The sequence below is a fragment of the Giraffa tippelskirchi genome, chromosome 2, assembly GCF_054371585.1.
Source record: "Giraffa tippelskirchi isolate mGirTip1 chromosome 2, T2T-mGirTip1v1.2.pri, whole genome shotgun sequence".
Classification (NCBI taxonomy): Eukaryota; Metazoa; Chordata; class Mammalia; order Artiodactyla; family Giraffidae; genus Giraffa; species Giraffa tippelskirchi.
This window is the reverse complement of record NC_137276.1, coordinates 159,816,055-159,843,676: the sequence shown is the minus strand read 5'-3', so window position 1 is coordinate 159,843,676 and position 27,622 is coordinate 159,816,055. Positions and strand designations below refer to the sequence as shown.

Genomic DNA, 27,622 nt, shown 5'->3' with positions numbered 1-27,622 from the left:
GCCAGCAGAGCATGAGATGGTTAAATAGTATCACTGACTCAATGGAAATGAATCTGAGCAAACTCCAGGAGATCGTAAGGACAGGGAAGCCTGATGTGCTGCAGTCCATGGGGTTGCAGAGTCAGACATGACTTAGTGACTGAACAACAACAATAATGGCTGTTCTATTTTTAGTTTTTTAAGGAACCTCCATACTGTTTTCCACAATTGTTGTACAGATGTTTTCTTTTTACTCATATCTCCTTGTATTTTATATAATACCTGACATATCGTAGAGAGATATTCAATAATTACTGTCAGTTGAATAAGTGAACAAGTGAATGAACAGATGAATGCATAGATAAATACAAAGACAAGGAAGAACTATAAGCTCCAGAAAACTATCATATTTTTGGAGATACTAAGTATGTTTACTAATGACAGTAATTTAATATAAAAAGTGATGTATTACATATTCCCAGAAATGATATTGAGATTTATAGAAAGAGCCAGCACTTCCACCAAAGGGAAGATATTGGAAAGTTGTTATTTAAACACATCTTCAAAGCTAGGACAGGTTCAGAACGTTTGAGATAGGAGGTAGGGATTAGGCAGAAAAAACCACTCCAATGCATTGTGAGTAAACTATTAAAACTATTGAACCATTTTTATTTGTACATTTAAGTTGATTTTTTGTTGTAATAAAAGTAGTGCATGCTCATTAACAATTTTGGAAAATTCATGAAAGCATAAAAGTAAAAAAGTCCATGTGTTTTATTTATTCCTTTTATAAATAATGCATTTCATACCCTGCCCCCCCAAAAATGAAATACCTGTAATCAACCCTCCTAATCATGATTTCTGTCTGCACTGTAGCTAGAGAAGCTTTTTCTTGGGTATGAATGACCATGTACAAATTTCTAACAGCAATGTATACTATTACCATATTCTGAGTTTGAGAGCTGCCATAATTCTTCATATTTGCTGCATTTCAGTACAAATGTGAAAAAGACAACCAAGCATTCTTTGCTGTAAATGTTAGAATTAGATTCAGTTGTGTACAACACAAAACCCATGTTCAGAGCAGCTTAATTAAACAAAGTGTTATTGTCTCACAAGCCGAATATACAAACCTGCTGTCCAGGACTGGTTCTGTGGCTCTCCCAATTGTTTGGGACCAGCCCCTTTCCCTTCACAGCTTCACCTTCCATCCTGTATTTAGAAGATAAGCAGTGTTAATAAGGGGTTGCAAGGGCATCTATTCAGACAGATGGATGGACTTGATATTTAAACCCATTACCATGTACATTGCACATCAACCTGTACTTACCCTCCCCTGGAATTTTAGACAACAGTGCAGGCTTCACTATTCCCAGTTTTGCCCTTTCAAAGCATTGTTCACACCATAGATAAGTAGCTTCCCCAGATTTAAATTGTCTTGATGGTGACCTCCCCCTTTAGCTTCAAATAGAGAAGCCAAATACTCTCTGACAAAGAACTAGAGACAATCTCCTCCTTTTCTCCTCCCTTCTCCTTCAAAGGGCTCATTGCTCAGCTCCTGCAGGTGGTTGGATATTCAGAATTGAATTTCTGCCTCCTGAAAAGAATGTGAGTGTTTTCCAAGAGTTCAGGTTCAAGAACTTAATCCTTGAGTGAGAAATATATTTCTAAAGTGAAACTAATATCAGTTAAAAGCCACTGCTACAGAAATGCTAAATTTGAACTAAAAGAACATTTACCAGTTTCTACCAATTTATTTTCTAGTGCGGAGATAAGACTAACACAACATGTACATACCTTTACTCACACACTGTTAGGACAGTTACAGTTATCCATTCTGCCTGTTAGAACTGTTGCTTTAACTAATAGAATCTGAATAAAGTTCCAGCATAGTTTCCCAAGCATCAGTATCAGAACCACCTGGAGTGGTTTTAAAAGCTACCAATTCTCGGATCAAATCTCCCAAGTATTCAGATTTTATTGTCTAAGTAGTTTTGATAGCAACTAGGTTTGAGATTTGGTGTTCTAAACTGACCTTGGTGTCTCTATGCTCATTTTGATTCTGTCTAGCCATAGGAATTATTTAAATATATTCAAATTATTATGATCTATATATTTTAAAAGTCTAATCTAATATGGCATCTGGTCCCATCACTTCATGGCAAATGGGAGAGAAAGTGGAAGCAGTGACAGATTTCATTTTCTTAGGCACCAAAATAACTGCGGACAGTGACTGCAGCCATGAAGTTAAAAGATGTTTGCTCCTTGAAAGGAAGGCTATGACAAACCTAGACAGTTTATTAAAAAGCAGAGACATCACTTTGCCAACACAGGTCTGGAGAGTCAAAGCTATGGTTTTTCTAGTAGTCATGTATGGATGTGAGAGTTTGACCATAAAGAAGGCTGAGCACCAAAGAATTGATGTTTTCAAATTGTAGTGCTGGAGAAGACTCTTGAGAGTCATTTGGACTGCAAGGAGATCAAAGCAGTAAATCTTAAGGGAAATAAACCCTGAATATTTATTGGAAGGACTGATGCTGAAGCTGAAGCTCCAATACTTTGGGCACCTGATGTGAAGAGCCAACTCATTGGAAAAGACCTTGATGCTGGGAAAGATTGAAGGAAAAAGGAGAAGGGGGTGGCAGAGGATGAGATGGTTGGATGGCATCACCCACTCAATTTGAGCAAATTCTTGGAGATAGTCGAGGACTGCAGCCTGGTGTCCTGCCGTCCATGGAATCACAAAGAGTTGGACACGACTTAGAAACTAAACAACAACAGATCTAATATAGAATAAATTCTCATTATGACACCTTGGAATTAAATGTATTAAACATTTTACATGTTTAGCTTTCCTACTGCTGTTAGGATGGTTGTACATTAGTGCTAGGTTAAATTACTAAATGGACTTAATAGAGGTAATACCAAATATTATGCCAAATTGATCACTAAGAAATTAACTTGATAGTAATCAATTAGACTTCAGGTTATACTACAAAGCTACAGTCATCAAGACAGCATGGTACTGACACAAAGACAGAAATATAGAGCAATGGAACAAAATAGAAAGCCCAGAGATAAATCCACTCACCTGTGGACACCTTATCTTTAACAAAGGAGGCAAGAATATACAATGGAGAAAAGACAATCTCTTTAACAAGTGATGCTGGGAAAACTGGTCAACCACTTGTAAAAGAATGAAACTAGAACACTTTCTACACCATACATAAAAATAAACTCAAAATGGATTAAAGATCTAAACGTAAGACCAGAAACTATAAAACTCCTAGAGGAAAACATAGGCAAAACACTCTCCGACATAAATCACAGCAGGATCCTCTATGACCCACCTGCCAGAGTAATGGAAATAAAGGCAAAAATAAACAAGTGGGACCTAATTAAAGTTAAAAGCTTTTACACAACAAAGGAAACTATAAGCAAGGTGAAAAGACAGCCTTCAGAATGGGAGAAAATAATAGCAAACAAAGCAACAGACAAACAATTAATCTCAAAAATATACAAGCAACTACTGTAGCTCAATTCCAGAAAAATAAACGACCCAATCAAAAAATGGGCCAAAGAACTAAACAGACATTTCTCCAAAGAAGACATACAGATAGCTAACAAACACATGCAAACATGCTCAACATCACTCATTATCAGAGAAATGCAAATCAAAACCACAATGAGGTTCCATCTCACACTGGGCAGAATGGCTGCTATCCAAAAGTCTACAAGCAATAAATGCTGGAGAGGGTATGGAGAAAAGGGAACCCTCTTTACACTGTTGGTGGGAATGCAAACTAGTACAGCCACAATGGAGAACAGTGTGAAGATGCCTTAAAAAACTGGAAATAGAACTGCCATATGACCCAGCAGTCCCACTGCTGGGCATACACACCAAGGAAACCAGAATTGAAAGAGACACATGTACCCCAATGTTCATCACAGCACTGTTTATAATAGCCAGGACATGGAAGCAACCTAGATGTCCATCAGCAGACGAATGAATAAGAAAGCTGTTGTCCATATACACAATGGAATATTACTCAGCCATTAAAAAGAATACATTTGAACCAGTTCTAATGAGGTGGATGAAACTGGAGCCTATTATACAGAGTGAAGTAAGCCAGAAAGAAAAACACCAATACAGTATACTAACGCATATATATGGAATTTAGAAAGATGGTAACGATAACCCTACATGTGAGATAGCAAAAGAGACACAGATATATAGAACAGTCTTCTGGACTCTGTGGGAGAAGGCGAGGGTGGGATGATTTGAGAGAATAGGTTTGAAACGTATATTATCATATGTGAAGCAGATTGCCAGTCCAGGTTCGATGCATGAGACAGGGTGCTCAGGGCTAGTGCACTGGGATGACCCAGAGGGATGGTATGGGGAGGGAGGGGATGGCACAGGATGGGGAACACATGTACACCCAGGGCTGATTCATGTCAGTGTATGGCAAAACCACTGCAATATTGTACAGTAATTAGCCTCCAATTAAAATAAATAATTTTTTTTAAAAAGAAGATTTAAATATTAGAAGAAAATAGACTCTGCCACTAATAAATCCAGATAAACGTCTTAAAAAATCTTACCAATGATTTACTAAGTAATTTTGAGAAAATAATTTATTACTTCAAAGTAAGTTATCTCTGGAAATGCAGTTGATTATAAATTCTATCTATTTCACTGAAATAGTATGAAGATTAGACACTGTAAGAAGGCTGGATTTCTCAAATCTGTTAGATCAATGCAAAGTGCCTTTTCCATTTTCCCTTTGAAATTGGACATTGTGTTACTGTATTAGGTACTGGAGAAAGGCTGTCAGGCATGGTATTGAACAAAGGATTAGAGACAATGAAAATTGAATTTGGAGGGGAAATAATCTATTCAAAAACTATGTACTAAGACACCAAAGAAGTGAATAAATCAGGAGTCATGATTTTGTAAAGCTACTATCGAGAAAATAACTAATGGCAAATTATTTGATGTTTTTATTTCAGTTAACTTGAAAGAAAACTAGATGGCTTGTTTTTTCCAAAATCGTCTTTTGGACCCAACAATACTAAAAGACAAAAAACAGTGATGTAGTGAAAATGTACCTTTGATGCTCCTGATTGCTTTCATTACAGAAAATATAATAGCACCCTCTCTCTCTCTCTCTCTCTCTCCATCTTTTGAGTGTGGGATCTCTGCCAGCCTGTGACAACTTATTCCACCAAACAAGTGTTAACTCATTCAAAGCAGCTTTTTTTTCTGGCTTTGAATTTAATCTTTAATAAAGCCCTCCTACTCTCCGTGACATATTCTTCTTCCATATCTGTCTCTCTCATGCACAGAAATACTGCTTCTGATCTCTTTCTAAATGAAGGTACAGATCTTTTTGTTCATGATGTCTCCTAACTCTTTATAATAAATATTTACAGCACACTGGTTGCATCCCTTTGGCAATGCATTGCTTCTGAACCAGCACTTAAGGTTCTTCTACAGTTCCAAAGGGATTCTATGTGACATTAATTAAGGTGTGAAATTGCTTCCTGTTAATTGCCCACACTCTTCCATGATCTGCTATTAAGACAATTAAGTTTCTTTAATGGTACATTAACTAACACAGCAATCTAACCTTTCCACTTCGTGGAAATTACAGAGCGCCAAGGAAAATTTGATTAAATTGGTAGTAATAAAAAGATTAGTCATATTTCATTCCTCTTTGATGGAAACTGATATAACATGGGGGTTCTTTATCAAGTGTCATTTATGAGTTTTATTAGAAACTGGAATTATCTTGCCTCCATTTGGAAGACAGAATCTGTCAGCAACAATTACAGTTGCCTTCCTCTCAGGTTTCCCAACTCTTCAGTCCAGAGAAATACTGACTCTCGAGGATTTATACCTAGTTCTTCCATAATTATCAAAACCTTCAACTTTTTAATGATTTATAAGAATCCAGCAGTAATATAAAAGTAATAATCAGTAGCAGTTGTACTATGTACTGTGTACAAATTTACTATTTGCTAAGTACAAATGTAAAGACATTTGAAAGATTTTTTGTTATTTTCAACGTTCCTCCCTAACAGGAGTATCATTTGATAGTCAGTGACACTTTGGGAGGATACAGGTTAAGAATATTATCCCAATTCTAAACACAAGGAAACTGAGTTTAAGAGCGATTACATAGCTCACCCAGGTCCATATAGCTAGAAAGAGGTAAAACTAAGATTAGAGCTGTTATCTCTACCAAATTGGAGAAGGCAGTGGCAACCCACTCCAGAACTCTTGCCTGGAAAATCCCATGGATGGAGGAGCCTGGTAGGCTGCAGCCCATGGGGTCGCTAAAAGTCGGACACGACTGAGCACTTCACTTTCACTTTTCACTTTCATGCATTGGAGAAGGAAATGGCAACCCACTCGTATCCTTGCCTGGAGAATCCCAGGGGCGGCGGAGCCTGCTGGGCTGCCATCTATGGGGTCGCACAGAGTCGGACACGACTGAAGCGACTTAGCAGCAGCAGCAGCATATTTATAGAGTGATGGGGGAGAAGGAGAAATTGGTATTATAGGAGAGAGGGTCATGAGTAATACTGACCAGAGGGAATGGGGTCAAGTACACAAGTGGCAAAGTTAGGAGTAGATTTTAAATAGAAACAGGAAGAGTTCAAGCATTTTTAACAGGCAGGAAGCCAGGACGTGCACAAGCAGATGTGTGCAGGTTGGTATAACTTTTGTGGTGGAAATATGAAAGTTTTCTCTTCTGCATTTATTTTCTAAATGAATTCAGAGTGTGGTTACTGATAGAAAGGAAGGAAGGAGGGAGAGATAAATGGAGAGGGAGAAAAAGAGAAAAGAAAAGGAAAGAAGGCAAGCCTATTTCCTGAGTCTAAGGAGGGTATGAGGCAGTTTTCAGAGTTTGAGGAGGAAGGAGAGATATAGAATAGTCACTTAGGAAGGCTGGGAGAGGGAATTGGCTAGAGAAATGGAGGAGGATTCCACAAAGTACTGAGCACCCCCATGAGGTTTGGGGTCAAGATTTTTTTTTTAATATTTATTTATTTGGCTACACTGGGTCTTAGTTGTGGCATGCAGGATCTTTCGTTGTGGCACGTGGGACTTTTAATTTGCGACATGCAGGATCTAGTTCCCTGACCAGGGATCGAACCCTGGCCCCCCACACTGGAAGCACAGAGTCTTAGCCATTGGACCACCAGAGAAGTCCCTGGGATCAAGATTTTGACTGAGACCAAGCAACTAAGTTTTTTCTCCAAACTCATTAAACTGACAATAGAGCAGGAGCTCTGGAGCTAATCACACATGAATTTGAAGCTGATTCTGTTTATGTCAGTGAATGACTTTAAACAAACTACCCTTTCTGCTCTTCAGTTTCCTTAACTGGGAAACGGATCAATTAAACTGTCTACCTGTTAAAGTCATTTAAAATAATCTTACTGTATATAAAGTGCAGATACTGAGTAAGTGCTCAATTAATATTAGCTAAGACTCAGCAGGAAAGAATCCTCCTGCCAATACAGAAGACGCAGGAGATGCAGGTTCTACCCCTGAGTCAGGAAGATCCCATGGAGGAGGAAATGTCAACCCACTCCAGTATTCTTGCCTGGGAAATCCCATGGGCAAGAAGAGCCTGGGGGGCTACAGTCCATATGGTCACAAAGAGTCGGACATGACTTGGTGAGTAAAACAACAAAAAAGAAGACAGCAGTTTCTTAGAGGAATACCCCTTGGATGGTACCTGGAACCTGGCTTATTATAGTTTGCTTTATAAATAACAGCAACCCCTGGGATTTCACTTATAATAAAGACATTATTTTAGTTTCTTTTTCAAGAGAAATGTGTGATAACTAAGATAAAACTGACTATTCAATGTTAAGTGTTTTGAACAGAGAATCTGAGCTATTATAATGGCAAGGGACATCTGCTGATTCTGATAACTGCATTTACAGCAGAAGTACAAGTGAAAGAATATAATAGAAAAATGCTAGGAGGAAAGTCAATTCTGGAAAGACCCGTACCTAACCTTAAAAAGAGAGGATGAGTTTATGTTTAATAAGACTTCAAAGCCCAGTGATATATGTTTGGTCTTTTTCTTTTCTAATGGCATGATGTTGCATTTACAAATAAAGCAAAATTTAAATAGAACAAATACCATATGTTATTATAAGGTTGGTAGCTTATGGTCTTGTTAGGACCAAGTGAAGAATTTTAATTGATAACAAGACTGCAGGACTTTCTATAGAAGTATGGCCATGGTATCTCAGGAAGCTGTGAAAATGAGAGCCCTCACTACACCAAGTTACTTAGTGATGAGTGTCAATCATGCAGGTGTGTCCTCTTCACAGTGAACGGGTGAACTAAGGATTCCTAATGGATGCTGTATCTTAAAACAATATGTAACATATTATGTTATTAGAAACCCTCACTTGTCCCTATGTCTTCAAATAAGGAAGAGTATTCTCTCATGAGATCTCTACCTCATTTTTATTCCGAAACCTGAGATAAACCCCTCTGCTTCGATGTACTATAAATCAAGAAAAGTCAAAACATGAATAAAACGAAACATTCAGAAGAAGAGAAGGAGGAGGAGCAAGGGTGGGGGAGGGAGAAGGGAAAGAAGAAGAAGAAGTTTAAACATATATGAGAAAAGAGGGAAAACAGAAAACTGATCTGAAGAAAGAGTACTAAAGAGCCATACAGAAATACTTCCCTTTTCAAAGCATTATCTCCTTTCACCATTTATCCGAAACTAGGGCTTCCCTGGTGGCTCAGCAGTAAATCTGCCTGCCAATGCAGGAGATGTGGGTTCAATCCCTGGGTTAGGAAGATCCCCTGGAGAAGGAAATGGCAACCCACTCCAGTATTCCTGCCTGGGAAATTCCATGGACAGAAGAGCCTGGTGGGCTACAGTCCATGGGGTCACAAAGAATTGGATATGGCTTAGCAACTAAAACAAAAGCAACAACATTATGATATCATATGTGCTAGAGGAACCAAAATATTTATGTCAAAAACATTCTGTGCGGTAAAAAAAAAGCAAGTATATTTTATCATACTTGAAAGAGAGCAGAAATATGATCAGACAACCCAGAAGAGCCATGTGAAGGAGAAGTAACACTGTTAATCAGTCAGGTATTATATTATCAGGATACTAAGCATTCTTGAAATCTGGACATTGAAACTTGTAAAAATAGTATGAAGTTAAATTGGGAAGTAACACCGAAGAAATCAGTTCTGTACCAACAGGTGGTCATTAAATCATGCCCACTAAAAATAAAGCCTGTATCACAAGTAGAGCCCACAGGGTTCTGAAGGATACATGATTAGATAGTAACATCCCAAGTTGCCCATAGAGAAGTTGTTTCCAGTTGTTAAATCTAAGGTAGCGCTGAGTCTGAGTTTCTGTGAAACAGATTTGGGGAGCTGGGAGGACAAGAAAGATAGTAAGTTAGATTTTTTTGTTTTATTCACTTTAGTCTCAATTTAGAAATTACTCCTCATCAAAATAACTAGAATATCAAACTTTGCTCTCATAGCTGTAGTGGGTAGAATATATAAAGCAGAGCACTTTGGAAGAAAATATTCAAGGTCAGATAGATTTTTAAAAGTTCTAGGGCCTACACTAATAAATATGTTTTCTAATGAAATAATATCTTATTGTAATAGAAAGTGATGGAAAAGTCCTTTGAACTACAAATTAAAATCAGGAATCAATTATTGGGACGAAAAAACTTACATGGGGCAGGAGAATTTGAGAAGCGCAGTTTAGGAGCTGTAGAATTTATGTGACTCTTGAAGATCAGCATCTAGATGGTTCCCTGGAAATGTTTCTTAAAGGTTTTTCACAATTGCTTAGTAATAGATAATTGGAAATTAATACCAGAACTTAAAATTCTAGTACCAGTAGCTATAAAAAATTGTGATTAATTTTTAGTGTACAGTCAAATATATAGGATTCTCATATGTGGAACTAGTAATTCGTGATTTATCACTTACTGTTTATTCTTCTTAAGCTCCCCACAAAACAAAAGGATAGCCCTTGTCAGTATGTTAGTTAGCTTAACCAAGAGAGCCCCACCTTTCAATTACAGCCAAAATTATGGAACTTAAAATATGTTAGATGTCAAGTGTAGTCATCACTCAGTATTTGCAAGGAATTCATTCCAGGAATCCCTGCTGATACTGAAATCTGTAGATGTTCAAGTCCCTTATATGAAATAGCATAGTATTTGCATATATATACTACACACATACTCCTGGATACTTTAAATCATCTCTAGATCATTTATAGTACCTAATACAATGTAAACACTGTGTAAATGGTCGCTAGATCAGGAAAAATATAAGTTTCGTTTTTTGGAACTTTCTGGAATTTCTAATTGAGTATTTTCCAATCCTTAGTTGATTCTGAGGATGTAGAACCCATGGATACAGAGAGCCAACTATATATATTAGATACGCAGCTGGTCTCATATATAATAGTGCCTCAGCTAGGTTTGTTCCTAAGAAATTAAGATGGTGTTTGCAAGGCATCAGAACAACTCATACAAGTTTGAAATGTTGCCAGCCATTTCTTATGGAATCTATGCAGTAAAATTCAATTTGGCTGATTCTTCTTAACTATCCTGCCTGGCTGTATTCATGTCATGTAAACATAGTTGGACATTTTTATAGACAAAGAGATTGAATAGATTTTTCCCTATACACTCATATATTTGATGGACATATTATTAGCTGTTCATTCACTATCAAATTAAGGCTGATATATACCAAAATGCAGGTTTAAATCCTCTCTCCTGGACTTCAGAAGTCTGACTCAAGTTGGCTCGGTCACTGTCATCCCTCATCACCTCAGTTTTGCCTCATGCTTCAACAGTCACTGTTCCTCTTAGACAACCTGCACTTCATCCCTTCATCCCCCCCCCCTTTTTTTAATCTTTGGATGCATTGAGCCTTCGCTGCTGTGTGCAGGCTTTCTCTAGTTGCGGTGAGTGGGGGCTGCTCTTGAGTGGGGGCTGCTCTCTAGTTGCAGTGAGCAGGCTTCTCATTGTGGTGCTTTCTCTTGTGGAGCATGGGCCCTAGAACACTGGTTCCATAGTTGTTGTGCACCGGCTTAGTTGCCCTGTGGCATGTGGAATCTTCCCAGACCAGGGATCGAACTTGTGTACCCTGCATTGGCAGGCAGATTCTTAACCACTGGCAGTCCCATCCCTTCATTCTTATTTATTAGCCCATCCATTTCTCTAAACTCTTTGCCTCCTTCAAGGCTAAATCAACATCAAAGAGCTGTTTTATATACTCATTCCCATTCAGCTCTGCTATGGCCCTTTCCACTCTGTGATCTGTGTGCATGTCTATGCTCTCTTTCTTAGCCTTGAACTCCTTGAAGACAGGAATCAAGAGATCATTTCTTGCAGTTGCCACAGAATCTAGCAGAGCACCTGGTATGCAGCAGTTTGTTCCTGCTCATAGAATAAATGAACAAGTTAATATTGAAACAAATTCCTCTTTGGATATCAGTCAGCAAAAGAGTAATTGGGATTTGAGGAGAGGAAAAAGGAAAATAATGTAATAGAATCAAAATGATGCAATGTTAGTTAAGCCAAATTAAAAGGGTCAGTAAATGCTTTGTGAACCAGATCATTCCATCAAAGAAATCCAATATACTCTGTCTCTTCTAAGTCTGCATATGGAGGTCAGGTCAATGAGGTCAGGAATTTTCTCACTTCCCCTCCCCATCATATAGTAATTAGTGCTTTGAGATTAATCCTGCATGTGTACTAAGTCGTGTCCAACTCTTTGCGAGCCTATGGACTGTAGTCCTCCAGGCTCCTCTGTCCATGGGATTTCCCAGGCAAGATTACTGGAGTGGGTTGCCATTTCCTACTCCAGTGGATCTTGCCAACCCAGGGATCAAACCCTGCATTTTCTATATTGGCCGGTGGATTCTTTACCTCTGAGCCACCTGGGAAGCTCTTGACATTAATCAAGACACTTCTTTTCCAGAGAAGAGCAAACTCTTCTAAGAGAGCATTGTGTAATAGAAATATAATACGAGCTAAGTATGTAATTTAAAATTTTCTGGTAGTCATATTTTAAAAATAAAAAATAAACATGAAATGGATTTTAATAATATACTCCATCCAGTATATTCAAATATTATCATTTCAATATGTAAGTAATATAAAGCATTACCACTGAGATTTAATTTTTCATGTGGTCTTTAAAATTCAATGTTTACTTTATCCCTCTTGCACTTCTAAATTAGGCCTAGCCACATTTTAAGTGATCAGTGACCACATAGGCAAAATGTATACTGTATTAGGTAGCGAAGTCCTAGGATGTTTTCATCAGATTTCCCTATTCTCTCACCAGCCCTACATCCTTAGTGTATCTCAATTCTCTTTTTCTTAGCACAGTTCTAAGACTGATATTATTGACTATTGGGGAATTGTTGGTACTTCCCATACAAATATGACATCTCTGGCTTTAATAGTCACTTGTTTACAGCTTACATGTAAGGTGTTTGTTTCTGTGTGTGTGACTTTTGAAAATTATGTTTAATTCTTAAGTATGTTGTGTAAATATACACAACATGAAATTTGCCATTTTAACCAATTTAATAGTACATTTCAGTGCCATTGAGTACATTTCTGTGTTTTGCAGCCATCACCACCATCCATCCCTAAAATTTTTTCTTCTTCCCCAACTGAAACGCTATACCCATTCATTATTTACTCGCATACTTCCTTCCCTCAGCCCCTGGAAACCACCATTCTATGTTCCGGCTTCATTAATATGACTACTCTAGATATCCCACATAAGTAAAATCAAAAAGTATGTTTCCTTTTATGCCTAGCTTAGGCTTCCCTGGTGGCTTATTATTTCATTTTGTCTTTAGGTCCTCAAGGTTCATCCAGGCTTGTGTCAGGATTTGCTTCCTTTTTAAGTTGAACAATATTTTATTGTATGCATATACCACATTTTGTGTATCTGTTCATTGGTTCAACCAACCAAAGGTGCTCGCACCTTTTCACTATTGCAAGTAATGCTTTTATGAACATGGCTGTGTAAATACTATTCACACCCTTGCTTTTATTTCTCTTGGGTGTATATCCAGAAGTGACATATCTGGATCATATGGTAATTCTGTGCTTGATTTTTTGAGCAAATCATTGTATAGTTTTTCACAGTGGCTGTCCATTTTAAATTCCTTCCATTAATGTACAGTGGTTCCAGTTCCTCCACCTACTTGCCAACACTTGTTACCTATTTATTTTTTAATAGGCATCCTGAATTTGTTTTCATTTCCATTTTTTGATGACATTAGGAATATTTGGTAGAAATGAGGCCAGCTTGGATCTAGATTAATGTATGTAAATAACTTTAAAATTGTCTAGTACAAGACAGTTATTTGTACCACATATTTGATTAATTGCTTTTGTGCTTTTATTAAGAAATTTTGATTAGGACTTTGAAATCCTACACTCTCATTTGGCTCTGCTACTATTCACTGTCTGATTTTAGAGAAGTCACTTACTTTCTTTTATACTGAAAAAATGAGGATAGGAATTTCTCACCTATATTCACCTGGTTATCATATTTGTTGGTCAATTTAAAATGGCTTTGAATTTACACCTGGGCAGGTTTTGCCACTCCCCAGCAAGATCCAGGAAAATCTTCACAGATTTTCCAGCTTTCACAGATCTGCCAGCTTGGGTTCTATACGAGAATCTCATCCCTCTGTGATCAGTTAATCCCAGTTAGGGTTAAATGTAAAATTCTGTCTGTTGGTACAATTCATTTAAAGACAGTTTGACTATGAAAATAAATAAATGACTTTGAAGACTCTGAAATAATAGATTTATTGAAGGGATTAATTCCGTGAACAGGGGAGCCTGGTGGGCTACAGTCTATGTGGTCACGAAGAGTCAGACCTGACTTCTTGTTGTTCAGTCACCAAATTGTGTCTGACTCTTTGCATCCCGTGGACTACAGCACACCAGGCTTCCTTGTCCCTCACCATCTCCCAGAGGTTGCATAAATTCACATCCATTGAATTGTTGATGCCATCCAACTATATCATCATTGTCGCCCTCTTCTTCTGCCTTCAATCTTTCCCACATCAGGGTGTTTTCCACTGAGTCAGCTCTTCATATCAGGTGGCCAAAAGTATTGGAGCTTTAACTTCAACATCAGTCCTTCCAAAGAGTATTCAGGGTTGATTGCCTTTAAGATTGACTGGTTTGACCTCCTTGCTTTCCAAGGGACTTTCAAGAGTCTTCTCCAGCACCACAGTTTGAAAGCATCAATTCTTCAGTACTCTGCTTTCTTTACTGTCCAGCTCTCACATTTGTACATGACTACTGGAAAGACTGTAGCCTTGACTATGTGGACCTTTGTCAGCAAAGTGATGTCTTTGCTTTTTAACACACTGTCTAGTTTTGTCATAGCTTTCCTGCCAAGAAGCAATCATCTTCTAATTTCATGGCTATAGTCACCATCTGCAGTGATTTTAGTTCCCAAGAAGAGGAAGTCTGTCACTGCTTCCACCTTTTCACCTTCTATTTGCCATAAAGTGATGGGATCAGATGCTGAGATCTTAGTTTTTTCTTAATATTGAGTTTTAAACTGGCTTTTTCACTCTCTTCCTTCACCCTCATCAAGAGGCTCTTTAGTTTCTCTTTGCTTTCTGCCATTAGAGTCATATCATCTACATATGTGAGGTTGTTGATATTTCTCCCAGCAATCTAGGTTCCAGCTTTTAACTCACACAGCCAGCATTTGGCATGATGTGCTCTGCATATAAGTTAAATAAACAGTGTGACATTAAACAGCCTATTGTACTCCTTTCTCAATCTTGAACCAGTTTTTCCATACAAGGTTCTAACTGTTGCTTTTTGACCCACATACAGGTTTCTCAGGAGACAGGTAAGATGGTCTGGTATTCTCATCTCTTTTAAGAGTTTTCCACAGTTTGTTATGATCCACACAGTCAAAGGCTTTAGTGTAGTCAATGAAACAAGTAGATGTTTTTCTGGAATTCCCCTGCTTTCTCTGTGATCCGGCAAATATTGGCAATTTGATCTCTGGTTCCTCTGCCTTTTCTAAACCCAGCGTGAACATCTGGAAGTTCTCTTCATGTAATCCTAAAGCTTAGCTTGGAGGATTTTGAGCATAACCATACTAGCATGGGAGATGAATGTAATTGTCTGGTGGTTTGAACATTCTTTAGTACTGCCCTTCTTGGGAACTGGGATGAGGATTGACCTTTTCCAGTCTTGTGGCCACTGCTGGGCTTTCCAAATTTGTGTATTTGATAGCATCATCTTTTAGTATTTTAAATAGCCCTGCTGGAATTTCATCACCTGAATATGGACTGCTATATCAGTCTGAAAGCATTAAAAAAAAAAATCTAAAAAAATATACACAATGTATTTTTGGCATGCAAATTTTAGAGATTATCGTTGTGATTATTGTGTACATTACAGTAATTTTGGTTTATAGTTTGGGCATATAAGGAACTTTATAGTACAGTTATGCTTTGTTTTCTTCTTGTATTCTGTGTCATCATTTTATTATGTACCTTTCAGACAGAATAGCACAGTTATGGAGTGTTGATATAACTATTAAAGGAAGTTATATTGGGAGAAGAATTGTTTTGTCATTTCTTTCTTGGCTTTCTAATTAGATCATGCTCTTTTAATTACCTTTTAATTCCAAAATTTGATTGAGATTTATACCCCTTGATTGGCGTCTGAGAGCCTGAAAGTAACAATGAAAATTGAAGCCCAAGAAATTAACTTAAATCTATTTGCTTTATTACTCTTAATTTTCCAGTTAGTTTGAACAGTTTTTTCAAACCTGGAATTTTACTACTTCATTTAATGGAAAAATAGGAAAATTTGCGATTGAATTGTCCTTAAAAAAGAGCAAGTTGCACACTTTGCTATGAAACTGGTGACTTTTACTGTTTTGGAAACATTGAAAAAGTTTAGATGCCAGGTTGGAAAACTCTGGGGACTTGTTACTTGGATGGCCAGCAGGATTACATTATTAGTAAAGTTAACTGCAATGATAATTATAATGGCAACCTTTTGTGTTGTCACAACTTAGGTATTTTATATGTAAGTGGGAAATAGCAAAAAAAGGTAAAAGTTAAAAACAAATGTCTTGGGTAGAGTCTATGACAAAAGGAAACTTTAAAAAGAAATTACAACACTAAGAAATTCAAGCACAAAAATTATAAAATATATTATTTAATGGAAATTAAGCAGTAATGTTCTTTGTGTCTCTAAACTGAAGTTTAGAAATTTGCATGCAAAAAATCTATTGTTTATAATTTATTAGATTTTTTTTTTTCATTCTTTGAGACTGATTTAGCAGTTAGGTCTGACTCTTTGTGACCCCATGGACTATAGGCCGCCAGGCTCCTCTGTCCATGGAATTTTCCGGGCAGAAAATACTGGAGTGGATTCCCGTTTCCTTCTCCAGGATCTTTCTGACCCAGGGATCAATTGTGTCTCCTACATGAGCTGCGCTGTGTGCTTAGTCACTCAGTTGTGTCCGACTCTTTGTGACCCCATGAACTGTACCCCACCAGCTCCTCTGTCCATGGGGATTCTCCAAGCAAGAATACTGGAGTGGGTTGCCATGCCCTCCTCCAGGGGATCTTCCCAACCCAGGGATCAAACCCATGTCTCCTGCATTACAGGAGGATTCTTTACCATCTGAGCCACCAGGGAAGCATTAGTAGGTGATACTTTACCACTTCCACCATCTGGGAAGCCCCAGGTCAGGTTTGGGGATTTTCACAGCTGATTAGGTGACAGAGTAGGGAAAAACTGCTTTATGGTATCATATAAATTACTTTCTAATCCAATCACTTCATTACATCTTCTGGGTTCCCATGTGCACTAACCAGTTATAAACACATTGCACACATAAACATATTATTTAGTTTGGGGAATTTCGACACTTTCCCTATAACAGAAAAATACGTAAGAGACATTAGGCTTGAAGAATTTCAAGATTTCAATAGAATCTTACACGAGGATCTGCTGCCTTTTGTAAAAGAAAAGCAGACACTTGAATTACCTACTAGTACTATCTGAAAATTACAGGATCTATTCTTTCTAAACTAATTTCCTCTGTATACTTTGCTAGTGAGGCCAAAGGTAGTTAGTTCTTTGAGGATATTGGAGGGATCATTCAGTGCAATAACTAAAATATTTTAAAATCTCACTTAAAAATCTATATAATACTTGTGCATGATATACTGAATCAACATGCTTTTATCTATATTTTATACTAACAACAGTGTGGTTCAGATTTTGCTAGCATCAGCATCACCTGGGCACTTACTAAAAATGCAGAATCTAAGCCCACTATAGATGTTCTGAATCAGAATTTGCTTTTTAATAATACCCCTATGTGATTCAAATGCACATGAACATTTAAGAAGCCCTCCTACTGAGATGTTGCAAGAAACCTATCTCTTCATCACTGAGCTAGTCTGAGGAGAAACTTACTTGTCTCTTAACTCTCTTAATTTAGTTTTGGATTTCGAATGTATCTTCAGTAAAAGCAGTTTATCACTGTGTTCTCTGAAATCTTTTATTCAGAATTTTCATGAAGAGATCAGCTTCTTCATTTTTCTTATACATCTTTAGATGCTTACTAGGTGTCCAATTGGACAGAGCTAGAAAGTGGCTGAGTGTGGATGTGGACCAGACAGTGTGTCTCCCAAATTGGTGCTCTTAACCACCATACAACATCTATTTATTCATGGCCATGCTCAGGTTTCTAGTCCCAGGGCAAAGCCTATAGGAAGAAGCAATTTGATTGGAAATAACATTCAGCTTACCAAGGTATTGTAGTGATTATTCAACAGATAGGGGTATACAATTGTTTGTTCCTAAGTCAAGGATGAAACATCTCTTGATATTTAAGTAAATATTTCATATGCTCATATACAGTCACATTTGTGTCCCAACAGTAAAATGAATCTGTTTTAATGTACTCAATATGCTGATAGATGCTATCTTACAAGAGTAACTGTGAATTGAAAAACATTTGTTCTTTCTATGCAGTAATCTAGCAAGAGCTGAGATAATTCACAGATGACTGAGCTCTACAGCCAGACAAAACAATAGATGATAAAAAGAACTGTTTATATAGATGCAAACTGAAATCTCAAGGTTTCATGATCACATTTCCTATTGATGAATAACTAAGAAGCCATAGACTGTTCATTACCTTAGGTGAGGGAAATATGAAGAAATTAGAAAAACTTCATTGTTTTTTTCTTCTCTGCCCTCTCTCCCATTATCATTTCTTATATAGGGTACCCTGAAACTTGGCACTAAAATTTCAATTGATACAACAATATCATATTTCTTGTAGTAAGGTAAAGATTAAAGGATCATGTAAATAAGAATATTTTTTCCCCTACCGGAACTAGATTGCAGGCTAAAGTCTGAAAAACAAAATATCTCTTTCCTCCCTTTAAATGTTATACTCCCAATGTCTCCTCTAACTCTAGATAAAAATCCTGTTACATAGGTTAGTAGACAGCAGAAACTTATTAAGCTTATCTATAAGGGAACAGAAACCACTTATATGTCTGCAGCTCGAGAACACTTAAAAAGTTGTGACTGGTAGAACTAGAAGAAAATTGTGTATCCATTAAATATTTTAAGTTAAGACTCATTTTCATGGTAGGAAAAAGAGCTAGTGATGAGAGTGAACACTAAATAAACTCAAATCTGAGAGGTTTATTGTGGCTTAATTTGATGTCCACTATTGTTGTGAATAATTGATGTGATTTTTGCCTTCCAGTGTGTATGTACAGAGAGCCATCACTACATGAAATTGGAGAAAAACAAGGGCGTTCAAGAAAAAGTTCTGGAACACCGACCATGAATGGAGGCAAAGTTGTGAATCAAGATTCAACATAGCTGAGAACTCTTCTCTTCGTCCCTCTCTCATCCCTTCCCTTTCTCCCCCTGCCCTTTACCCATTTCCTTCCAATAAATCCACCCAAGGAGAGGAAAATAAAATGGCAACCCAGGACCTAGTGGCTAAGATTCTGCACTCAAAATCTTCCTTTGTGTAGGACAAGAAAATTGAACCAAAGCTTGCCTGTTGCAATGTGGTAGAAAATGCACATGCACAAAGATTAGAACACCTAAAAGCGGAGGAAAAAATAAATCAAGACTCCACAAGCATAAAATAAACTGTGTTGTTATTAATACAGGACTAATTGTAATGAAGACATAAATATAATAAAGATGAAATAAAGTTATTACCTTAAAGAAAAGGGTTTTGGAGAATTGAACTTACAAATCGATGTAATATCCTAAATGGCTTAAACTCTGGATAATGCTGTGATGTGTGTTTTGAATTTGTATTTTCTTTGGGCATTTGGAATTGACACAAAATTGCAGTCTGTTTCCAGGATTTTTTTTTACCATAATATTGAACATACATGAAGTACAGATTCTTCTAGTGCCTATAAGGTATATAGCCAGGAATCATTTAACATCAAAAAAAATTTTATTTTAAAATTTTATTCCTGAAATCAATATTTAAGATTGTTTTATGCAAAGGATAGTCATATGTTGAATTTAGTGCTATTAGCTGATTTCATTCCTTCCTAACAAGAGTTTCAGATTCTCCTAGAAGAATATCATATTTTTTTCAAAAGTATTAATTCAGGAGCTTTTTTTTTTTTCTTTAGTCACTTAGAAAAAAAATTTCTTGTTTTAAGATTGAAATAACTTTTAGCAAATTCTTTGTCGTTGCCATGCCTTGGCAGTGATATGTAAGTTATGTGATTTTACCATTTGATCTGATTTTTTTTTTTTACTTTGTGGACACCTTTAAGAGTTTAGGTAAATGTCTAGCTGTCTTAGAAGAGAGTTTTATACCATTTCTTGCAGCAAAAAAGAAAGAAAAGGTGTTTTACATAAGGAAATAAATCCTGAGAAGTTGGTGCAAGCAAGCTATATCAATATTTGCCTTTGTACCTTACTAAGTTTTCTGTATGTAGCATTTTCCAAACTTCACCAAGGAGTTGGGAGGCATGGCTGTGAAATTCTTAACTTACTATCTTATGAAGCCAGTAAATTGTTTGTTGCTAGATAGCCTCATTTATAAATCTATTTGAAGGTAAGTCTGTCTCCTAGACTCCTAGAACACAGAAGGAAATTGTTATACACTGGATTTTCAAGGGGCATTGAGAAATAATACTGAATTAACAGCCATGGTTCCAACAGAGGCTCCTGTTGTGGCTCACACAACAGGGTTGTGTGAGTGGCTTTAAGTAATCAAAAAAAAAAAGTGTAAGACTAGGCAAATGCATATTTAGGAATACTGAAATGCTAGAGAAGAAATGAATACAATTGCCTTGGGCAAAAAATAGATCTTCTTGGTCCTACAAATCAGGAATGGTGTCGAGACATCCAAATCAAAACAAAACAGAATGTTAAAAAATATATGCAGATTTATGGATGTTATCAATGAGAAGACTTAGCATGTTACTTCTCCTATAGTTCTTCCGTCCAGCATGTATTGTTCCAAATACTCCCTAAAATATATACTTTGCAGAAACTCTAGGCCCTCACTTTAATGACCTTGTCATTGGTTGCTGTATTCTTTCAAAGTCACTGTAATTTCCCTCACTCCACACAATCATTAGTGGTTGGTGTCCTTCACCAAGTATTCTATTTCTCTTACCAGGAGGTGAGCAGAAAATGAAATGAAGGAATTTGTCTAATCAATTGCAAAGAGCAAAAGTTATGCATCTCAGCAAGGATTTTGAACACACATCTGCAAGAGATATTTGTTTAATCAAAATATTTGGAAAGTAAGAAATAAAGACATTTAAATTAAAGAAAAGAATGTTATTCTTCTAGGGAAAGAATGTCCTTGTAAAAAGAAATACAACTCTAGTTCTATTTCTCCTTGTCACTCTTGATTCAACTTGATTATAAACGCACATGTCACTTCCAGGACCAATCAAATTATAAGCACAAAGCCTTATTTTTTTTTTTTGAAAAAAAGGAAGCTTCTACAAAATGGCTCCCAGGCTCATTTAGCATAAAATGACTTGAGATTTTTGGTCATACATCCACACATGTACACATATCACGAGCTCACAAGTGACACAGTTGACAGTTTCACAAAGTGTTCTCAATTATGCTGATGATTTCATGATAGAATATATCTTATCTAGTTCAATATTATGGAAAATATGATAGAGATATGAATCTCCAACAAAATTCTCCCTTTTGTTTACAATGGCTGTTTATCATTTCACATCTAGATGCACATTTTCCCCCTTTCTGAAAGCACTGAAGAAAGTTCTAACTACCCAATTTGTATTTTGTGTTTCTCCATATCATTTAAGCAAATGTTCACCATGGTGAAACATTTGGAAATTGGCTTTGTTAAGATATACTTAATTTCAGAAAATAAATTGTTGGAAATCTCATGTTCTTTAACAGAGTAACCTGGCAAAAGTTATGGTTTAGAGCACAGGGTAAACTTTTGCCTAACTGCTGCTTATTTTTTAAGTACATAAAGCCTTTAATAGAAGAAGTCAGTATTCACTATCTAGGTTTTTAAAATATTACCAAATATATACATATTATTATTCTATTTCCTTCAAAAATATGAGCCATTTTAAATAGTTTGCTTTTCAGGTTTATTCAAAATAATTATCTTGATTTTCATCATCCAATTTCTGGGTCTCAATTCACCCATTACTTATTCTCCTATAAGTAAACTTTTTTTTTTATTAAATGCATTGGGATAGTCTAAGGAAAATTAGGACATTCAGTAAAGCTTTGTAATTGACTATGTAAGTGTAAGGTAAAATATGCTTATTCTAAGACTCCTTATTGTATTGATAACATGTTTCAAAATCAGTGGGTTTAAGAATGAAAACAAAACTTTTGAGAATCTCACAAAGTAGTTTTCTAGCCAATATACCTTGCTAATGTTTAAGTTAGAAGTCTGAGCTATAGAAACAAAATGGTGCTGAAGTTCCATTGGCTAACTCAGAGGTTTTGTGCTTCAGGAAACTGGAGGACAGCAAGTCAGCTTATCCTTGATCATGGTTATAGTTTGAGTTTTGAATTTTGCATATGAATTTCATAGCACATTTTTAGTTATTATGGATTAGCACAATAAAAGACATTAATTTGACACAAATAATGATGCTTTATGGATCTTATTCTAATCCAGATAGCTGTTAGAAGAATTGTTCTACTGAAAAAAATGACAATGCTGTTGATAGGTATTCTATGTAGATGAGTGCTTCTGCAGTACCACTACAAGAGATGAGAGTATTAAGACAAAAGTAAAGGATGAAGAATCTTACTGTGAGTTGAAAAGTTCGACAGTCCTAATTTGGGACCAGTAATTCCCTGGTGGAGAAGCATGACTACATCAACAGTAATTTTTTTCAACGTGAACCCAGAAATAGCAAATCTACTGTTCCACCTTCAAGGCTTCGTCTCTAAGGTCACACTCCAGCAAGGTTTTCCATGATGTTGCTCAATTTCATCTGCACCAGGTGAAACACACTCCAGCATAAAAATCCCCTGCTTATTTTAATATCATAAAAGGCTGAGATTATTTCTCTGTCATAAATCTGTAAATAGCATTTTATAAATCAGAATCACCTTCAAGACAGTGGATTGTTCTACAAATATATATGTGTATATATACACATGCTTCTGAAATAAGGATATATTCTACAGAGTTTTTATTTGATTTGTGTTCTTTCATCGTAGGTAATTACAGATAAAGAAGTTTGAATGCAAAACTTTATATATATACATATATATATGTGTATATTTCTAATGATAGTGTAAGTTGCCACTTTATAAAAAAAAAAGAAACGGGAACAATAATCAAAGCACACTCTCCTTCAGAATGTCAGTGATTCTGAATCCTTTCTTTGATGCAGAAATAGCTATTTTTATTTCTAAAAAGGTATTTTGAAGAGTTGTACTTCCTGATACAGGTTCCCTGGTATGTCATATCAGACTGAATATTTATAGTTGAGGGCAAGAAAAAAAGTGCTAAATGCAGATATTCATTTTTTTGGACTTTTCCTGGAACCCAAGTTAAAAATCAACATTTAAAATCTAAATTAAGTGAAAATAACTAATGTTCACAGGTGATATATTGAGCTTCAGTAACAGAAGCAGAAATATATTTAACACTATGATAATAAATTTAAAATAATGTCATAGTAGAAATTGCATCATTAGACATTTTATTAGTTGGAAAGAATGAGTTGATGTTTTTTGTCTTTGGTCTAAGCACAACCTAAAGACTGTGGCATTAATTTTTTCTTAAAGTTGTTCAAAAGTCCTAAATATACTCCCATGAATAGAGCGGGTTTTAGGCTCCATTGCAAGGTTAAATGTTAACATCTTAAGAAATTATTGAGAATGAAATGTTTAATAAATGCGTTGTATGAGAAACCAAACAAATTAATGTTTTGTTTTTACATTAAAGCACAGATTACTCAAATCATTTGTTTTTTTGAGATCGAATTTGTAAAATGTTTATACATCACAACATTCCTGAAGTAAAAAGCAATTGAAATCTTGAGATGCGTATGCATGCAGAGAAAATACTTGCACATTTTTTCTAACATTAAATTTATTTGGGAAGTCTCTTTCCTTTTAAAATGTATCCTATAATGTGTCACTGAAAAAGTGCTGTGTCTTATAAAAAAAAATCAAAACTGGATTTATGGGTGGAAAATGAGTCATAATTTTTATTGAACACTGGTTAAAAGTAGAAATTACCTTCTAAGTTTGAAGCTACTTGTGGTAAACCTAATATTTTCTTTTTGAGAATTAATAACTAGAGCACATCCATTTAGAGCATATTCATTTATTCATAATTTACTAGCTAGACCCTTAGTTGAGTTTAGGGATCATAAACTAAATTATGGTCTCAAAAAATCCAAGAAAGGCAGACACATAAATAATGTAATACCCAAATGTAAGTACTACAATAGTTACTAAGATTTTATGTATAACTGATGTTGCAACAATCTAGCCTAGATAAAAGGGATTGAAAAGAGGATAGATACTGAGTAATGAAAGACAACAAGGGGCCCCACCGGTAAAGGAAATAATTTGAAGAAAAGTTATGGAGAAACAAAAAACACAACTTATCTCGGAAATCCTTGTGAATGAATCGGAATGAGTGTTCAGAGGAGATGTGGGGGGACTGAGTTGAGATGAATAAAAATTAAAAGTTTTTCAATGTTTCATCACTGTACTCTTTGGATCTGTTAGGACAATTCTGCTTGCTCACAGCAGAAGACCCAAACCACACTAGTCCTTTGTCTAGAGATCACAGCATCATTACCACAAAGGCTGAATTTGTCTGTAGTTCTCTTAACTCTGCCCACTCTATGTTTAATAACTTCCTTCTTAGAGTTCAGAGATAAAGAATTTGGTAAAGAACCTGCCTGCAATGCAGGACACCCAGGTTCAACCCCTGGATCAGGAAGATCCCCTGGAGAAGGGAATGGCTACCAACTCCAGTATTCTTGCCTGGAGAATTCCAGGGACAGAGAGCCTGGTAGGCTACAGTCTGTGGGAGCCTAAAGAGTTGCACACGACTAAGGGACTAACACACACACAGAGTTCAGAATTCTTTTACAAGTTGCAAGATAGGAAATACTTATATCACCTATTCTCTCTTACAATTCCCCAGGAAACATCTTGAATCTGACTGGCCCAGTTTAAGCCATGGGTCCCCATACAATAAACCACTGTGGCCTGAAATTTTAGACATGTTGACTAGTTTACATCAATCAGAGCCTTTTTCTAGATTTTTAGGTTGGATGTACTTGTCCAAACATACAGGTTTGCATAGATGAGGGGTGACTGTCTGAATGGAATTCAGAGTCCATTTAGCAAGAAGATGCGGAAATGCATGCTATGTAGCAAATTTTCCATTATCTGTTACTGAATGTATATCCTATCACAGCTCATTGGCTATTCTAAAAACTAGCAGAGAAATGCAAGTACTAATGAATTAAAGCTGCAGCCATAAACCATGGGGAAGACAAAAGGCAACTGAAGCTTCAGTTCCCGAAACATTATTAAGTGTCTTCTATGCAAAAGGCACTGTGTGGGTCACTGAGGAAGATATAAAAGAGTTACAATTTTAGATTATGAGACTGATGTGCTGCCTACTCCCCTAAGAAGGCAGACAAGAGCTTCAACTTTAAAGAAAAGTGGCCCATTTGACAACTCAATATACCTGATACTGGCTTCCCCAGTGGCTCAGCTGGTAAAGAATCTTCTTGCCAATGCAGGAGACACAAGAGCCACAGGTTCGATCCTTGGGTTGGGAAGATCCCCTGGAGGAGGGCATGGCAACCCACTCCAGTATTCTTGCCTGGAGAATCCCATGGACAGAGGAGCCTTAAGATAAGATACAGTCCATGGGGTCGCAAAGAGTCGGACATGACTGAGGGCATGTGCGCACACATACACACACACACACGCACATGCTATACCTGGTATTTCCAATGCTTTTAGATGACTTTCAGAGGACTAGAAAAAGCAGTCTGGCTATTCTAAACCAGAGGTCTGTATCATATCTACTTTTCTGTTCCTGTAAAAACACTATTTGGATGAGGCCATTAAAAAATTCATCTCAAAATCTCTCTCAATACTCAGTCTAGGTCATAAATTCAGGACTATTTGCTATTTCAGAATCACCTGGGGCAGCCATGCATAACATTCTTGAATCCTCTGTGCAGATTATAGCCTATGTTTGAACATTCTGAATGATGGTTAAATACATTAATCTCTCAAGCATCATATTCCATTTGGGGACAGTAGTGGTTTTATAAAGTTCTTTCTCATATAAAGTAACTTGTTCTGTAGTGTCTACCATTCTTTTAAATTTCACTCTCTAGGGCTATTGTGGTGGCTCAGTGGGTAAAGAATCCACCTCAAATGCAAGGAGACACAGGAGATGCAGTTTCAATCAATGGGTGGGAAAGATCCCCTGGAGAAGGAAAGGGCAATCCACTCCAGTATTCTTGCCTGAAAAAATCCTTTGAACAGAGGAACCTGGCGAGCTACAATCCCTGGAGTCCCTAAAGAGTTAGCCACAACTGCACAGCTAAGCACTCAGGCACTCAGGGCTATTCAATGTTAATTTAATCTTCCACTTGCAAGAAAGCCTACAGATATTTGAAGGTCATTGGCATTTCTTTGGGCTTTCCTGGTGGCTCAGACCGTAGAGAATCTGCCTGCAAAGTGGGAGACAATAGTTTGATCCCTGGGTTGAGAAGATCCCTTGGAGAAGGGAATGGCAACCCACTCTAGTAATCTTGCCTGGAGAATTTCATGGACAGAGGAGCCTGGTGGGCTCCAGTACATGGGGTCGCAAAGAGTTGGACACGACTGAATGACATTCATCAACTATTCTCTTCTTCTGAAAGATTTTAAGAAATTTAAATATTTTGCTTCTATAGCATTCTGTTTTACTCAGAACAAATTTTATTAATATGGAATGCTTAATGCAACATGGTGTTCCTTATATAATTTAACTAGTCAAGAGACATTCCCTCATTCTTGCTAGTCTAACAATCACATTAACACTGAATCTTTTTTTGATGACCTCATCAAAAAATTTTTCACATTCCAGTTCATTTCTATTAAAACATCTAAATATTTTTTTCACCTTTTCATCTGTATGACTTAAATTGTGATGGAGGCTTGTTAATAGACTAATTCTAACTTGATTAAATCATTGAGAAGCATAAACTCCAAAGATACAAGCTCAGAATTGTCCAGATACACTATAAAATTTCCATTCAATGATTAGCTGTCAATCCTCTACTTTATGTGATTGTACCTAACTTTGTGTGATCAGATCAGACTGTTTTTAGGAATAAAACACTATTCACTTTATCTCATCTCACCTGGGGTGAGATATTAGAGCTGATCATTCTGATGAAAAGGCTTTATCTTAGGAAATATATGCTATTACAGAAGGTACATGGTTTTGCTCTATTTTAAATTCTCTATCTTCTTTGAGTCTCCATTAATTTTATAATCATTCTCTCCAATAATTACATTAATTACACTTATCAGAATCAATAGTTTCTCCCTAGTTTCATTATTTTATTCTGAAAATTTAAATATTTACTTGTTTCAATAATAACTTCCAGATCTCTTCAAATTTCTATCCAATGTTTTCTTCTCTAAATCAACTTGCAGTGAGTGTTCTGGTACACACTCTAAAAGGTTTTTAATAAACTGATAAATCTGATAAATCTCTGAGGTTTTAAGAATCTGAGAGTGGTTTTTGTTTGTCTTTGCCTATTAATAGCAATTGCTGCTGCTGCTGCTGCTGCTGCTAAGTCGCTTCAGTCGTGTCCGACTCTGTGCAACCCCATAGATGGCAGCCCAACAGGCTCTGCCGTCCCTGGGATTCTCCAGGTAAGAACACTGGAGTGGGCTGCCATTTCCTTCTCCAATGCATGAAAGGGAAAAGTGAAAGTGAAGTCGCTCAGTCGTGTCCGACTCTTAGCGACCCCATGGACTGCAGCCTACCAGGCTCCTC

The 27,622-nt window shown here is 36.7% G+C and overlaps 1 protein-coding gene across 7 annotated transcripts in view; it reads left to right on the top strand.

The window, feature by feature from the left end:
• FGF12 (fibroblast growth factor 12) overlaps positions 1-19,316 on the top strand; it is a 577,758-nt gene extending 558,442 nt beyond the window's left edge. For all 7 annotated transcript variants that reach the window (XM_081537444.1, XM_081537439.1, XM_081537450.1 and 4 more), the window contains one exon: positions 18,836-19,316. In XM_081537444.1, coding sequence (XP_081393570.1) covers positions 18,836-18,954 — 119 coding nt within the window. In that variant the 3' untranslated portion in view covers positions 18,955-19,316. The remainder of the gene's footprint in view (positions 1-18,835) is intronic.
• The last annotated feature ends 8,306 nt before the right edge of the window (positions 19,317-27,622 follow it).